At 57.7% G+C, this 15,339-nt stretch overlaps 1 protein-coding gene across 3 annotated transcripts; it reads right to left on the bottom strand.

Annotated features, from left to right (window-relative positions):
* Nucleotides 1-3,291: 3,291 nt before the first annotated feature.
* SEMA3G (semaphorin 3G) lies at nt 3,292-15,106 on the bottom strand. 3 transcript variants are annotated; one of them, XM_046640337.1, is made up of 17 exons: nt 14,946-15,106; nt 12,950-13,110; nt 12,773-12,835; nt 12,396-12,515; nt 12,036-12,126; nt 11,804-11,920; nt 11,420-11,565; nt 11,103-11,217; nt 10,938-11,007; nt 10,489-10,633; nt 9,959-10,190; nt 9,773-9,864; nt 9,045-9,086; nt 8,098-8,326; nt 7,654-7,793; nt 6,169-6,306; nt 3,292-5,123 (listed from the first exon to the last, which is right to left on the bottom strand). In XM_046640337.1, exons 1-17 carry the CDS (start codon nt 15,052-15,054, stop codon nt 5,076-5,078), a joined length of 2,058 nt encoding a protein of 685 aa, XP_046496293.1. In that variant the 5' UTR covers nt 15,055-15,106; the 3' UTR covers nt 3,292-5,075. The 3 variants fall into 3 exon arrangements, with proteins under 3 accessions (XP_046496293.1, XP_046496275.1, XP_046496283.1); XM_046640319.1 differs by having other exon boundaries at nt 3,292-6,306; XM_046640327.1 differs by lacking the exon at nt 9,045-9,086 and having other exon boundaries at nt 3,292-6,306.
* Between the last annotated feature and the right edge of the window lie 233 nt (nt 15,107-15,339).

Below are 15,339 nucleotides of genomic sequence, written 5' to 3'. Positions count from 1 at the left end.
GAGCTCCTCCCCTTTGTCTTTGGTGTAAACTTGTTCCTTGACCCTGCCCCCTGTGCACCTCTGATAAACAGGAAGGCATCCACGCCATCAGTGTCCATCCCTCTCAGAGCATCTGAGACCTGTCTGGGCCATCAAAGCCATCCCCAGCCCCCAGGAGCATTCTAGAGGGGACTCCAGCCTCGCCGAAAACAATTCCCCATTGTGTTCCCCACCTTGGAAATCATGGGTTTGTAAACAACCCCTTACATTTAGACAGGTCCTGCCCTGGCTTTGTGCTGGTGTGTTGTTTTTTCTTCCCTGAACAATGTCCTTTCCAGTAGGGCCAGCCGTTCACACCATTGTCTGAAACCCTTGGACTACAGGAAATAGCACCAGATTCTTATCAGCTGGGGTGGAGATGGGGCAGACCGAACAGATGAGGTCATGTCCATAAAGCAAGCTGCTGGTCTGTCGCGTCATTCTTCTCTACCTTTATCTGTGCAAGCAGAGCCTCCCTTGTCCTCCTAACAGGCCAATCTGGGCTTTGAGTGTCCCTAGTACAGTCACCTCCATTTGACCACAGACACCTGGACTCTGCTCCAGGCGTTGGTTGATTCACTTTGGCATCCTCACCAGCCCACAATTGCCCCTTTGCCCTAGTCTTCCCTCTCTGCCCAATGGGATGCTCATGGTGGTGAAACATACCCCATTGGGATGGATTAGGGCACACTCCAGTCATTTTTCTCCCTGGGAGATAGAGGTCAAGACTGGTCGCCTGAGTACCTCCCTCAGCAGAGCCCCTGAGTGCAAGCTACTATCTGACTGGTAGAGTCCTGGTCTACGGATCAGGGCAGGCATCCCTTTCAAGGCTTCCCTGGAGACTGTGCAGCATTTCCCATCCTCAGTGGAGAATGGTTTTTTTAAAGGCTACCTTGAGGAACCAGGAGTTTCCTTAATGAAAATCCAGCAGGGAAAGTGAAAGGCTTCCTTAGGACGTGGCCTCTAAGGGAGAGGGGCCCAGCAGCGGTACCCATGGTAAAGGCAGGCATGGGCTGGGCAGTAGGAAGTGGGCACAGGGCCACAACTGCCACTGCCTCATCTCCTGTACACCAAGTGGGTGGGCGAGTCCGGAAGGGGAGCCAGGGTGGGGGCCCAACAATCCTTAAGCTCCTTATCAGGTATTGGATCCAAAACTAGCTCCACCCAATCATTCTCTCTCTACACCAGGGCCAAGTTTATAGTCTCAGAAAACCCTGGGGCTTTATCTTGGTGTGTGTTGAAGTTTTCTCCTTTTGGAGCCCCTGCAGACCAGGACTTGGGTGAGGCTAGGGTGGATCCTTTACATGGATGGAAACTGGGCTGTTCTTGAGCAACTGTCTTTTAGTTCTAAGAAGATGATGTGGCTGGCTGGGAAGCTTCAGTTTGTTGGACTGGCAGAGGCATGCGAGTGAGTGCTCTGGGGCCTGCCTAACTCTAGCTGCATGTGGGGCCCCTGCCAGCCCACGGGGAGGACAGCCTGGCACTGGGCAGTCCAGGCTCCTGATGCCTGCTACCTGCCCACTCCTCCAATTAATGGATCTAGGGGTGTCTGGGACCTGACCTGGGCTTAGCTGAGTGAAAGGGAAGCACAGTGGCCATTTAAGACCGTGAAAAGGGCTGTTTTCCTCTCTTTTTCTGCCCCCTCCCTGCCCTTCACCCTTCCTTAGAAACTAGTCTGTTGGACTGCAGGACAGCCACAGGCTTGGGGTGAATCCTAGCCCTCCATGGAGGACCATGCCAGACACAGGAGGAACAGGAAGTGGGCTGGAGAGGCAGGCTGGGTGTGGGAGGACACGAGCCAGAGGCAGGGCAGAGTCCAGGCCCAAGGGTCAGCAAACTGGCAGCTTGGCAGCCCTGGCCCTGGGGTGGCAGGTTCTGCTCTGGTGCTGGCCATGGGAAGTCAAGATGTGGCTATTCCATCTGGGAGGTCAGGACGCTCCAGAGTTTACAAGCTTAGAAGGCAGAGATTAATACATTAATCTCACGTGTTAAGGGAAAGAATTAATCTCTGGGTATTTTCCCAAAGTATACTCTTCAAAACATTAGAAACATGAGATGTTAACTGCTCCATGGGAAAAAAGGGATAGAGGACCACATGTTTTGGAGAATCATGTAGCACATAAGGCACACAAATTAATGACAGATCATTGTGGGCTTCTCAGGGATTTCACAAGGCAAGCAAGCAGGCAGTGCACAGCTCCATGGGGCTCGGGGCAGAAGGCCCCGTATTTATTTGGCCACTGTCATGGAGGATCTCATGGGATAATTGTTCTGCAGGACACCATTTTGGGACATGCTCGACTAGACCCTTTTTTGAAGCCCCTTTTCAACTCAACGTGTTTGGGAAATCATGAAACAGAGGCCCAAAGACCAGCGGAAGTATGAGACTTAGAGGAAAAACCTGGGAGAGGAATATAGAGTGAAATCCCTGAGGCCGGAAATAGGGCTCAAGATGGGAGATGGGAGGGGGCGTGGGGGGCCAGGAAAAAGTCCAGGCTGGAAGAGGGGGTCTTCAGGGCATGGGTGGCAGTGACAGGGGAGCAGAGACTGTGTGCACCCGTGGGGAGAAGGGGGCTGTGGAGGTCTCATTCACACACCCCTCCCAGTCCAGCACTCAGCACCAAGTGGGTGCTCTAGTGATGCTTCTCAGTCAGTGGAGATGATGGCTTGGGGCAGAGCAATGGGGTTTCAGGTTTTCTCAGGCCTGGGCGTTTGTGCAGGGGCCAGAGGCCGCAAGGAGGCCCCCACTCCAGGGCCTGGGCTGCAAGATGGGACTGATGACTAACCTATTCTCTTAAGCCCCCTAGTCTATAGCATGGATTGAGGGGCCCACCCAAACAAGAGGCTAGTCTTCCTAGTGAGGTGGGGTAATGTCCCTCCCATCTTTAAAGCACCCCTGCCTTTTCCCATCTCCCTCCAGCACCAGTGGAGTCTGCTTTTGGGCAGATGCATGATGTCACTGGGGGAGTGGGAACTGTGGTCAGAGGTGCCTTCTGCAGCACACCCAGACTCCCAGGGCCTCCCCTCTTCCCCAGAAGCTGCAGCCCCCACAGCACAGTCCGGCTCCCCAGGCAAGAGCACAGTGCCCTTAATATAGGTTGGTATGTGGCTTGGGATGAAGATAGGCACCAGGCCAAGAGCTGCTGTTACAGATATCAAGTGTTATTGTGGGAAAGGGGCAGGGCTGCCTGTATGCCCATCTGCGCTTTGCCAGCAGGTTTTTTTCTGACTCGGGAGCCTCTTGAAGTTCCAAGAAGGTCAGTCTCAGAAGGCTGCAGGGCAGGACTTTCCTAATTTAATAAGCAATTTCAGCTTCATAGACAAAGCCTTCTGACTCCTTCCTTCCCCTGCTGCCCATTTCCCTCCCTCCTAGAATATACCAGCTAGCGTGGCCTTCTCCCTCCTGGAATGGAGGGGGAAGGCTCTTCATTTTCAGTTCATGCAGATGGCATCAGTCAATTTAGTACAGAAATACACAGATACAATAACAATATAATTATGTGATGTAAATATTAACTTCATCCCTTTCCTTGTAGATTCTGTGTGGTAGATCACTGCACTATCCTCACCAGACTCTGGGCAGTCATGACAATAAAAATAACAATAGTAACTATGAGAAGTGTGCTCTGAAGACAGAGAAACCACAAGGCCCATCTCAACATATGAATACAAAAATAGAATTCACACATAGAAGCATTTCCAGGACTTAATAACACACAGTCCGATAGGGGTAGGGGTGTGGGTAGCTGGGAGAAGCATCCATAATTTTCCAAGTGCAGGTTTTCATTGTTCAGGATTTTGAGTTCCTTCTCCCTCCATTTTTCAGAGTAACTTCCCCAAAGGACTCTGCCTGGAGCCAGTCACACCTGGGCCCAGTGTAAAGGCCACTGAGTGCCTCGTCGTCTCTTTCTGGCTTCCCAGGGACAGAGAAGCAGAGCAAGCTGCAGCTCTGACACCCTTTCCTGGGGCTCTGCACTCTCTCTCCCCCCTCTTCCATCACCTCTCTCTCTACTTCCCCTCTGTTCTCCAGCCCCCATCCCATACTCCTTCTCTCCTCTGCTTTTAGCTGTTGACATCTCAGCCACTGCAGCCCTAGGCCAGGGGCTTCCCAAAGTGTTGTCAGGTGAACCTCAGTGCTTCTGGTTCGCTTACTGTGCAGTCAAAGCGGGGAAGGGCAACTTATTTCAGAAGCCAGTTCTCTGGAGATGGGGGGCTCGGATGAAGTCCAAGGCAGATGCAGCCTGGGTTTGAGTTCAATGGGACAGGAAGCCTTGTCTTGCTTTTTATCTTTTTTTTCCTCCTTTCTTCATCTTGGTTTTTTTAATGGAGGGAATCTTGAACCCGATGCTCTTGTCTCCCTCCTGTTGGTTTTGTGCGTCATTAACTTGTTCATATGCAGGCTGGGAACAACTTTTCATTTAGTCCTCCTCCTCCTCCCCTCTGTGCTCCCCAGCCCAAGAAACACATTACTGCTGATGGCAAAAACACCTCCCTACACGCCCAGACAGAATGTATCCTGGCCACCTGAGCCTCAGCCCCAAGAACCAGCAGGACTTAGCAGCTTTTTTCCCTGCATTCTTTCCCTTAAAAGAAAAAAGCTTTCATAAGTGAATCATCCACGACCAACTCTTATTTAGCAAAAACCAGATTCCAGGGTGAGAAACATCTGGCCTTCCCAGTGGCTCCTGAGCTAACGGTTGCCATCTTGAGTCCTTGAGAATGCCTGCTTATGAATTTCATAGTCCATCCTAGGGTTTCCCACTCACTCTCCATCTCAAAAACCTCTCAGTCCTCTGTGGCCCCCACCAAAGCCCTGCCCCTCATCCTGTCCACCGGCTGCAGCCTGCTCACAGAGCCACCACATTCCCACCCTCCCAGGCTTTGGGTGTGCTTGCATTGCCCTGGGACAGACAGCCCACTCCTCCCACCACACACTTCCTCCACTCCCCTCTTCCCGTTCTCTAGTCTTCAGAGATGGGAGATGACGTTCTCCTAGATCCCTCCCCTCTTCCTGCTCATCAGCATGGAGACTTGGAGGGTGGGGAAGAAAAATCCCATCAGGAAGTGTGGGCATCCCAGGAAAGCTGGCCTGGCAGCTCAGGGACCTGGGGAAGGGAAGACAGGCTGTGAGACCACCCCCCACCCTTGGTTTATGAAGTGAGGCCTGAGGCCCAGACCACCCCAGGTCCCAGGGAGCTCTAGCAGTCTGTGCTTCTGTGATTCTGAGATGGAGAAGAGGTGGTAGACAGTGGCGGGGAGCCACCAAGATATCCAGGCACAAAGTAGGGCAGGGGTCTTGCTGTTCCACCTTCTCAGCACCTCCACTTTCCCTCCCCAACTCAGTCAGGGTAGGTCTCCTTAACAGGTGCTAGCTTAGAGGCCACTTCCACCCTCCTCTGGCTGCCTGAGGTCCCCTGCCCAGACACCTCCTCAGTCACACCCACACACCCTCTCTAAGGGTCACTCAGAATGGCCATTGTTCTGCAGGCTGGGAAAGACCCACCCAGCCCTCTCGCCTCTGGGCACAACCGGAAATGTGCTCTGGGGGCCATCTCTGAGAACAAATAACAGGCCCACTGGGGTTGCCAGCGACCAGAGGGTGCTGGCTCCAGACTGGAACTGAAAGCACAGAGAGGGGCAGGGAACAGGCCTCTGGCACAGGGCCCCTCCATCAGGCCCCAGCCTTTCCTGTGACAGCCTGGTAGGGGTATCGGGGGTAGAGACTCCCATCTCTAAGAGGCAATCAGGCCCACCGGCCCCTTCTGCCCTAGCTGGGTGAGTGGGAGACGCTGGGGGCTGCTGCGGGGCCATCCAGCCCATCCTGACTGCCCCCTTCTCTGCCCTCTTCTATGTGGCCTCCACCTCCCGGGGCGTCCGATTACGCTCTGCCTGCACCCGGCTCTTCACCTTCTTGCCCAGCTCCAGCCCTGCCCAGCTCTTGCCCTTGGCTTGTTTGCCCCGGCTCCGGGAGGAGCACCACACACGCTCACAGTACTCATCCACCCGGGGCAGGTTGGCAAAGCCGATGAGCTGCAGGATGTCCTTGTACCAAGCCTTGGTTGGGGTGGAGGCCAGGCCTCCTCGGGCTGGGGGATCCTCTGGCCGCGGCACCCTAGGGAACAGGCTGTCGAGCTGTGTGGCTATGATCACCTCCAGAGCCAGGCGGACCACCATCTGGGAGAAGCCGTGCTCCAGTGTCGTGCAGGTGTAGGTGCCTGCATCCAAGCGGCTGAGCCTGCGGAACAGCAGCCCCTGCTCTGTCTGTAGGACTCGCTCATCTGTCTTCACCTGCCAGGCACAAGGGAGGGTATGATGAGGGCGTGGAGCAGGGCCCCACACACCATCAACTTCTCTGCCCCTTGCTTTTCCAAATTTGCCATCTCAGGGCCCAGTGCTTGGGCACTTCCCCTCACCCATTCTCCCCTTCCCAGGAGGGGCCCAGCAGCTTGGCAGGCTTGGCCTCCTCCTCGAGACTATGAGCTAATTGCCGGCAGGGCGTCACCTTCCCATAACCCAGGACAGAGCCTGCAAAGGGGGCTTTCCAAAGATTTGACTGACTGATTATCGCTAGTCAGGGGTCTGAGGCACCTATCTTGGCTTTAGGGGGCCCTGGCACACATTCCCAGGGAGCGGAGGGGGTAAGAGGGTATTTTACTCAGGGGGGTCTGTACCCCCAGCCCGAGTACTAGAACTCCTCTCCACTCTCCACACACACAGTCTTCCCTGTCTTGGTCTGCATTATTCACTCCCCCAACAGTGCAGGGCTCACAGCCTCAGCCAGGGGTGGGCTGAGTGCCCATCACAGTGTGGGAGGCCCAAGTGCTGTTCTGATCCGGCCCCATCTCTGGCCCAAACAGTGTCTGCACATCTGTAAGTTGAGGCTGAACTGCTTAGGCGGTTAGTGTGTGCTCCCCCTGCCCCTGGCCCCCTGGGGGAGTCTTCTCAGTGCCCAGCCCAACAGCTGGCTCAAGGCTGGCCTCCTCCAGTTCCCAAGCTGGAAGGAGAGCTCTTCCTTTAATCAACCCACTCCCTCCTTCCCTGCCTGTGGGAGCAGCTGGAGAATGGTTCCTCACCCTGCCCCACCCACACGCATCCTCAGGCCCCAGACTGAAACCGTCTCTGGGGTTGACAGACCTTTCCAGATAGGGGAGGAGAGGGCCTATGCAGACAGCTGGACTCCAGGGAGGAAGTATGAGGCCAGGCAGTATGTGTGGGGTTGAGGGGAGGGTGGTGTGTGCTAGGGCCAGTGGTCAGAGGCCTAGGCCTGGGATAGAGGACTAAGAACCCTTGGGGAAGAGAGCCCCTCAAAGATGAACCATACGTGTAAGCATAGGGGGCTTCCTGAACAGCCCAGATCCCCTTCCCTCTCTTCCATCTCTGCTACCCACGTCTCAGAGCTTAGCTCATTGCCTTGGAAGTTAAGGGCTCCTTACTACTGGAGGAGTTCCAGCCACATCTGGCCTGAGCATTCCCAGATGGCAGGAACAGGGGCACCCCAGGGACCTAATACAAAATTTTCTTTGGTTGATCTTGGCAGGTGCCCCTTAGAGCCCCTTCCTAGAGCTCAGGACTTGGAGTTCAGGGAGGGGTGTGACCTCAGGACACATACAGGCTGGAGGCAGAGTGCTCGCTCACCTGGTCGGACCCTTCGTCCCCTGGCCTCTGCAAGAACCAGCGCACAGCAGCCTGGGGAGACTTGGGCAGGCATTCCAGGAAGGTGCTGTTGTGCTCCGTGCCGTAGACTGTGGTGGTCACCACGAGTCCTGCAGCCTCCGCTGGAAGGAGGCAGAGGTAGGCTCAGCTTAGGAACTATGGGGAACCGGGGGCCAACTGATGCCCACAGCCCAGAAGCCCCCACCAGTGTGACAGGGACCTATGTCCATCAATCTCCAAGCCAGTCACTCTGTCCACAGACTTTATACTATATACTGACAGGAGCTGCAGAGACAGAGAAGCTGAGGACTGTTTGAAACAACAGACCAGTCCAAGGCCCCACTTCACAAGGGTCGAACCCAGGCCATGGGTGAGTAAGGACCTTGTGGGAGCCCAACTGGCACCCCCATGCCAGCCGCCACTCACCTTCCCGGCTCTGGCCCAGGCACTGCAGGGCAGGGTTGCCGTGCCGGATGTCCTGCCTGCGGAACCGGCGCTTGCTGGTGCCCGGCCGGTAGTGGGTGCAGGAGGCACCATCCCAGGCGCAGTATGGGTCCCGGGCCAGGCAGCACTCTGCACAGGCACTGCCATAAGTCTCACACTGGTGCAGCTGCAGCCGGGCCACGCCCAGCCTCGAGCCCACGTACAGCATTTGCTGGGGAGGTACATAGCCAGAGCCCATGGTGAGCCTGGGCTTCCCCAGAAGCAGCTAGGCTCTCAGCCCCCTTGGGTTTCCTGAGACCTCCTGCCATTTGCAAGTGGTCCTCCAGAACCTTTTGGGTGCATTCACAGAAACAAAGAATATTTATCACCCACCTGCTATACACCAGATCCTGTGCTAGGACATGCAGCTGATGGGGCAGACCTGGGGGCTTTTCTCTGAGGGGCTTCTCCAGGCCCTCCCTTCTGCTGACCTTTGCCCTCTAACTTTATCATGACTTGCCTCTGACCTTAGAGGTACACTCTGATTTAATCAATCCCAGTACAAAAGTCAGGATTTACCCAAAGATAAACTTGGGGAGATGGTATTTGCCACTTGCAAAGGACACAGCAGACCTCTAGGAGACTCCCCTGTTTGATTTAGAATCTGGACTTTGTTTTTAAGTAGGTTTGCCTTCCCTGAGGAACCAGCCTTTGTGGATCTCCCCTTATCTGAACACAGCCTCACTTACTTGGGGTCTCCCACTGCCTACTGGTTTCATTCATGGGACTCTCAGCTCCCAGCTGGACTCTCACCCCTCATTGCAAGGCCTAATCAGGCAGCTGCAGGGCGTGCTGTAGTGGGGCTTCCCAGCAGACAACAGCAGCACTCAAGGAGGCTGCGGGCAGGGGTGGAGAGGGTGGAGGGGTAGGGAGGAGGCAGCTGCTCTTACCCTTTTGACAGAGATCTCCATTTCAGTAATGGGTGTGGGCACCTGGGGATGGAGCAGGGTCTCAGCGAGGGTGGGCTTGGGGGAGACTTCCTCTGCCTCCCTGCTTTCAGCCTCCTCCAGCCTCTGGTGTGGGAGCCACCTACCTCCCAGCCTGGGTCAACGCACACCCTGGCAACTAAGGCCAGACAGTCTTTCCCAGACATCGGGTTACAAGAAAGGTCCCCTCACCCTGGCTGGCCTCCAAGCAGGAGGCTTGGCTGAAAGCACAAAGCTCCAGTGTCCCCTCCCACAGCTCTGTTCCCAAGCAATGAAGCAGCTGTCCCAAATCAACCATCCCATGTCAGGAGGCACAACAGTACCCCTGACATAGATGACACCCTGTCTGATTCCATAGATGGGCCAACAGAACCCCTTGGGGACTTGGGGTCTCAGCCACCCCCTCACCGGGACTTGAACCTGGCAGGGCTTTGTCAAAGGGTGCTCACCTTGGCCGTCCCTCCCTGAGCCTCCAACTTTCAGCTCACAGACTGCATCTCCAGGCCCCACAGTCATTCAGAAGCATCAGCAAGGCCTCTGCACCAGTGAGTGTCATCACTTTCATCCCCCCGGCTGCAGGTTCAGTAAAAACAGTCCCATCTCCCTCCTGTCTTTGCTCCTGCCTCCCTGGAGGGAGGCCTAGACCCAGGGACTGGGATTGAGGGGACTCCTCTCATCAATCCCCTGCTCACCTTAAACACCTGAAGCTCCTCCAGAACTACCTCCTCAGGTTCCGCAGAACCCCCAGCCTGGAGAGCAATGACCTTGAGCACGGAACCTGAGTCTAGGGCAGAGGAGAAGGGGTCAGTAAGAGAGGAGGGGCCAGCCTGGGCCCCTGCACACCTCCCCGGCCCAGCCACCTGACTCAGGCCACTCACCAGTCCCCAGGAACATGACATCGTAGGTCCCATCCTCTGCCTCCACTCGGTCCACCACGATCTGGCGCAGCTGCTGGGCTAGGTGGGTTTTGACAAGGACAGGGCGGCCCTGCCGAGGCCGCACAGGCTGGAACATGAGTGGGTGGGCTCGGGCAAAATGTAGCACCTCGTCCGGGTAGTCCTTGGTGCTGCCAAAGGGTCGTCCTGGCTGCGCAGTCATCTTGCTAGGGCACTGTGGGAAGCAGCAAAGGGAGTGCCTGAAGCATCCTGGAATGGCCGGTTCCCCACCCCAATCTGTTTCCATGCCCCACTGCCTGGGCACACCAACCTCAGAGGGACCACTCTCCCTGTACGAGGACTCCTTACATGGTCAGGGCTTCGCTCCCCTCCTCACTCCGCCCAGCACCTCTAGAGCCCCAGCCCAGCCACTGCCATGGTGCTACACACAGCTACAAGGCTGTCCCAAGGCGGAGTCCCTCCTGGCATCTGCTCAGCCCTCTTCCCTGGCCTGGCCCTGGGCAGATACTCACCATGCCAGGGCGAGGGAAGGGCACCTTGCCCCCATAGGGCCCCCACTGGTGCTGGGGACCATCTTGGTGGGCAAAGGGCCCCTTGAAGACCTCCCAGATGTCCACCATGTGATACACGCAGACAGCGAAGCCCTGGAACACAGCACTGCCAAGGGCGGACAGGGACAATCAGGCCAGAGTGGCCATGATAGGCAGGAAGGGGGCAGCCTGGTTCCACAGTCAGGGCAGAGGGTGACAGTGCCTGCAGCCAGCAGAAACCGAAAAACAAGGACATCCAGGCAAAGGCAAAGAGAATGAGGCAGAGAATACAGCCATGGAGTCCCTGTGTCAGGGACAGAGACAGGGACCCATGGCAAGGCCAGGACATGAAGGCAGAGGCTCAACAGAGGAAGCTGAGGGTGCAGAGACCAGGCCAGGGGTGGGAGGTGAAGGGAGGCTGGTGTGCCCACCTGACCGTGCTGAACAGTGCATACACCTCGAGGCTCTTCCCTGCCTTGGGCCACAGCAGAAACACATCCTCTAGGAGACAGAAGGCCACTGCCAGTGACCCCCACTCACTGGCTCTGAGCCCTCCCTGCTGCCGCACCCTGGCCTCCCCCTGGAGATGTCCTTACCCAGCTGATCAAAGTGGGTCTCAGCACCACTGAGGCCAGGCACCGAGCAGACCAGCCTGGCCTTGAGGAAGGTGCTCCATTTGTTCACCAGCACCCGCTGGCCACCAGCGTCATTCTGGGGGTTGGGGGCCAGAGTCAGCCTTGGGCCCATGAGGACAGGCCTTCCTCCTGCTCCTAAACCCTCACCCTTAGGGGGAGAGGCATGGACGGCAGTTTCACACCCCTGCCTCAGTTTCCCTACTACTGCTGGTGAGGACAGGTTGAGGAAGGTGGGTGTGGCAAGGACTTGAACCTTACCACCCCTTCACAGCTCTCACCACACAAACACGGCCCACACGGCTGACGGTGACACGGCCTGGGCCACCATCTGGCGAGGGGACAGTCTCCGAGAAGAAGAAGTACACCTTGTCATCGTCCCGGTCTGAGTTGTCAGGGATCCGGGCCGCCATAACAAACCGGGGATCTGTGAGGTGACATGATGAAGCTGGTGCGGGGGGTGGGCCTCACAGGGGAGGACAGGGGGCTGAACCCTAGGGGAATGGAAGAGGTTCAGGGACCCCACTGGAGGCTGGAGTCCCAGGGAGTAGAGTGGGGATGGTCTGCCCCTCCAGTCCCCACTCTAGCATCAGCTCTCCTGCCTCCCTGCTAATGCGGGGGGCAGACTCCAGCCAGCCTTGCCCTCAGAAGACCCCTGAGCTCACCATGCAGGAGATTCTGGTCAGAGTCAGAACGCAAGGCTGGCCGGGGACCCCCACTCCGGAAGATCATGGCCTCACGCCCAAGGAAGTCGGCAGTGAGGCCTGTGTACAGATCCCCACCTAGGATAGGGGTGGGAGGCAGAGTCAGGGGAGGAGGGCCCAGCTACCATCCATTCCCAATGACATTGGCTAGCTCCATGCTCCCTGTCCCCAGGTGGGCCTGTGGATCACTCACCTACAAAAGTGCTGGCAAAGGGACGGCTGGGCTCATGTGGGCATCGCCCCCGCCCACTTTCTACACTGCCGGGCTCCAGGTGGAGCACATGCTGGGGGAGAGGCAGGGAGGGGTGTCACCTGGGAAAGCAGCACCAGCCCCCACACTGGGGCAGTGCCCATCGCGTGCAGCTAGAGAGTGGGGGTGGGCAGAAGGCGCCCTCATTCAAGACCTTGTCGATGGGGTCAGCTCCCTGGCACAAAGGCGCCTTTCAGGCCCCTGCCCCCTCTGCCCAGACCCAGGCTCAATGGGGAGCGTTCAGGCAGCAAGGAGGAAATGTCACTGCTTCCCAGTCCTTTGTGGGGCCCACCACAAGCTCACCTCTCCACGGTGCCCAACAGTGATGAGGGCACAGGTGGGCTGGAAGGCCCCAGTGCCACACACCAGCAGGTGGGTCCGATTGTGGGGCTGCAGCACCCGCACAAAGTTGGCACACTCCATCTAGCGGGGAGAAGATGGGGGGAGGGGGTGAAGGATGCTCACTGTCTTCTTGGGCCCCGAGGCTCAGTCCTGCCTGGCTGATCAGCTCTGGGGATCTAAGATGAGGGTAACATTCTTCACAGACCTTCAAAGGCCCTAAGGATGTGCTCCAAAGGCCCCCAGCATAGGCACCTGGGGGAGTGGCCACAGGCTATCCTGGGGGTCAGGACCTGGGTATTGGTCGGGGTTGGGGGGCAGTCACTCCCGACAGCACTCACCAAAGGATCTCTTCCCTTGCGAACACACTCTTCCCTCTGTCCTGGCTGCGGAGGCCACAGGACCTGAAACACAGCCTAGCTGACTCCTGACCTTACAGCCTCAGTTTCCCCACCCAGCTTCCCATCCCAAGACGACCAGCTCTCAGACAGACCCTCTCTCCAGTCAGTCCAGCTCACCTCCCGGGGATCCAGCCATGCCTGGTCCAGCTGCAGAGAGTAGAGAGCGTCACGGCCCCCCAGAAAGAGGCAGTCCCGGTACTCATCCAGGTACATGGCCCGAAGGTCCAGGGAGCCCCGGGGACCCAGAAAGATGGCAGAGCGGTTGGCAGACAGGAGGTCTAGGAGGGAGCAAGGGAGGGGGTAAGGGCCTGCTGCTCAGCCCACTTCCCCAGCCAAGGCGTGGAGGTGGAGGGCCTCAGCTGTGCATTCAGCCCCCACACACTCACATCTGGAAAATGTTTCCTTGCACAGGGCTGCTGGAGAGCTTCTGAGAAATGGCTCCTGGGGGTGGGTGGGACAGGAGGCTCTGAGCCTCCCACCCAGCCCAGCCCACCCAGGGGCCTGCCTCCTACTCTTCCATGCCTTAGCCTCTTGATCTGTCATTTAACATCTTCTTCCCGCTGGCCCATCTGTGCCCTACCCAGTCCCCAGGGAAGATAGCCCTGCTGGCAGAAATATGGCAGCAAGCTGGGCAAAGTGCTGGGAGAACCTTGAGGAAGGGTGGGTGAGCATTGTGTAAGCCTGACTTGGGGGGACAGGTGGACAGGCAGGGGAGAGCGCTCCCAGCAGAGGAGCACATGGCAAAGGCCTGGGTGTGGGAGAGGCCAGGTATGGCCAGGTAGAGCTTCAGGCTCTAGACCAGGACTGTGGCTAAAGAGGATTTTCTCCTCCATAGACACTGGTGACCCAGGTCTCAGGGATGGGGGCAGGGGGCGGAGGGGACTGTCTGGGGATCTGGTCCCAGGAGTCAAGGATCCTGATATAGGTGCCAGGGGTTCAGCAAGGGAGGTGGAGGTGATGGGCAGGCAAGGGGGCAGGTAGCAGGATGTGGTGGGAAGGGGTGCTGGCCACCCTTGGGAAGGCCGAGCATCCTATGCCTGCCCAAAGGCTCATCCTTGACCCAGCACCCACTCCATCCCCAGACTCTTCCAGGCCTCTTCCAGGAAGCCCGCTATAGCTGACAGTAATTTGGAAAGAACTCACCCTATTTGGGCTTTTTCTTGTAGCCTGATCACCCCCTGAAACCACAGCTCCCAGGGCAGGACCACATTCTCCCCCCAGACACCTGCTTCAGCCTCTTCCGAGTGGAGTTATGTCTCCCGCCTCAGACTCCCCAGAGCAGGACTGGGTCTCCTCCCTTGGGCTGGGGTTCCCAGGGGAAGGTGATCACCCCTCTGGTTTCCCCAAGAAGAAGAATCTGTGGGTTCTGCCTATCTCAGGGACCTTTTCCCACGGATCATCTCCACAGATTCCCAGGAGGCCTGTGCCAGCTGCAGCACAACATGTCAGGTTAGATCTGCAGGGGAATCTCCTGGACCAGGATGGGCAAAGAGGGGAGGCTGGAACTTCCTAGGCTGCGAAGAGTCTCTGGGAGGGAGAGGGAAGAGGAAAGGCCAGAATTGGGAATTGGGTTGCAAGAAGAAAGTAGGCAGAGAGGCTGTGGGGACAGGGTGAGGAGACCCCACTGCAGGGGGATGAGAGGGAGAGGATGTTGCCCTGCCCCTCCACTGTCTGCCCTGGGCAAGGAGTCCTGGCTGGGTGCAGACAGATCCTCCAGACATGTCTTCTCAGCCCCATCCCCATCTCTCTCTGCCCACCTCTATTGAGGTCTCTCAGAGTCTCCATCCATCTCCTTTTCTCAGCAGCCCCCTCAGGTTCCCCACTATGTGTCCCTGCCTCTCCCACCTCCACCCTGGCCATGTCTCCCAAGGCCTGTCTCTCTCCCATGCCTTCCTCCCAGCTGGCTGCAGCTCCTGCCTCTGGTGACCAACCAGGAGCACCATCCCTGGGACCAACCACGAAGTCCTTCCCACGGGCTGTGCAGGGAGTGACTGCATCCCTCCAGCTGGCAGAACAGACTGCCCAGAGCTGGCTGTGGCCCCACAGCAGGGGGTGTCACAGGGTCCAGGGTTCCCACGGACATGCACACAAGCAGGGCATGCGCTGCCCATACCTTGGTAGGAGAGCCGCAGGCGGGGCACGCTGGGGCCGGGGCTGGGGCTGCCTGCACGGAGAAGGAGGCCCCCCAGGAGGCAGCAGATGGCCCAGGCCGAGGGGACCATGCTGGGGAACCGAGGGCACCACGCTGCCCGCGGAGCCCCCTCTGGTCCCGCTGCTGGCTGTAGTTTGCTCTGTTGCCGCCAGGCCTGCCACTTATAAGGCAGTGGCTCCACCCCATCCAGGGCCAGGAAGGCGGGGAGGAGGAGGGAGGGGGCAAGGGCCCCGCCATCCACCTGCAGCTTCTTCCTCCACCGCGGCCAGCCCCCTGGATGCCTCTGTGTCAGATTGGCTGGTTCCCAATTGGGGAGACTTTCCCAGCTGAGGTGTGGGTGGTTTACATAGAAATG

This window comes from Equus quagga, chromosome 1 (assembly GCF_021613505.1).
Source record: "Equus quagga isolate Etosha38 chromosome 1, UCLA_HA_Equagga_1.0, whole genome shotgun sequence".
NCBI classification, from domain to species: Eukaryota; Metazoa; Chordata; class Mammalia; order Perissodactyla; family Equidae; genus Equus; species Equus quagga.
The sequence above is the reverse complement of the archived record's forward strand: the minus strand, read 5'-3'. Positions and strand labels throughout refer to the sequence as shown.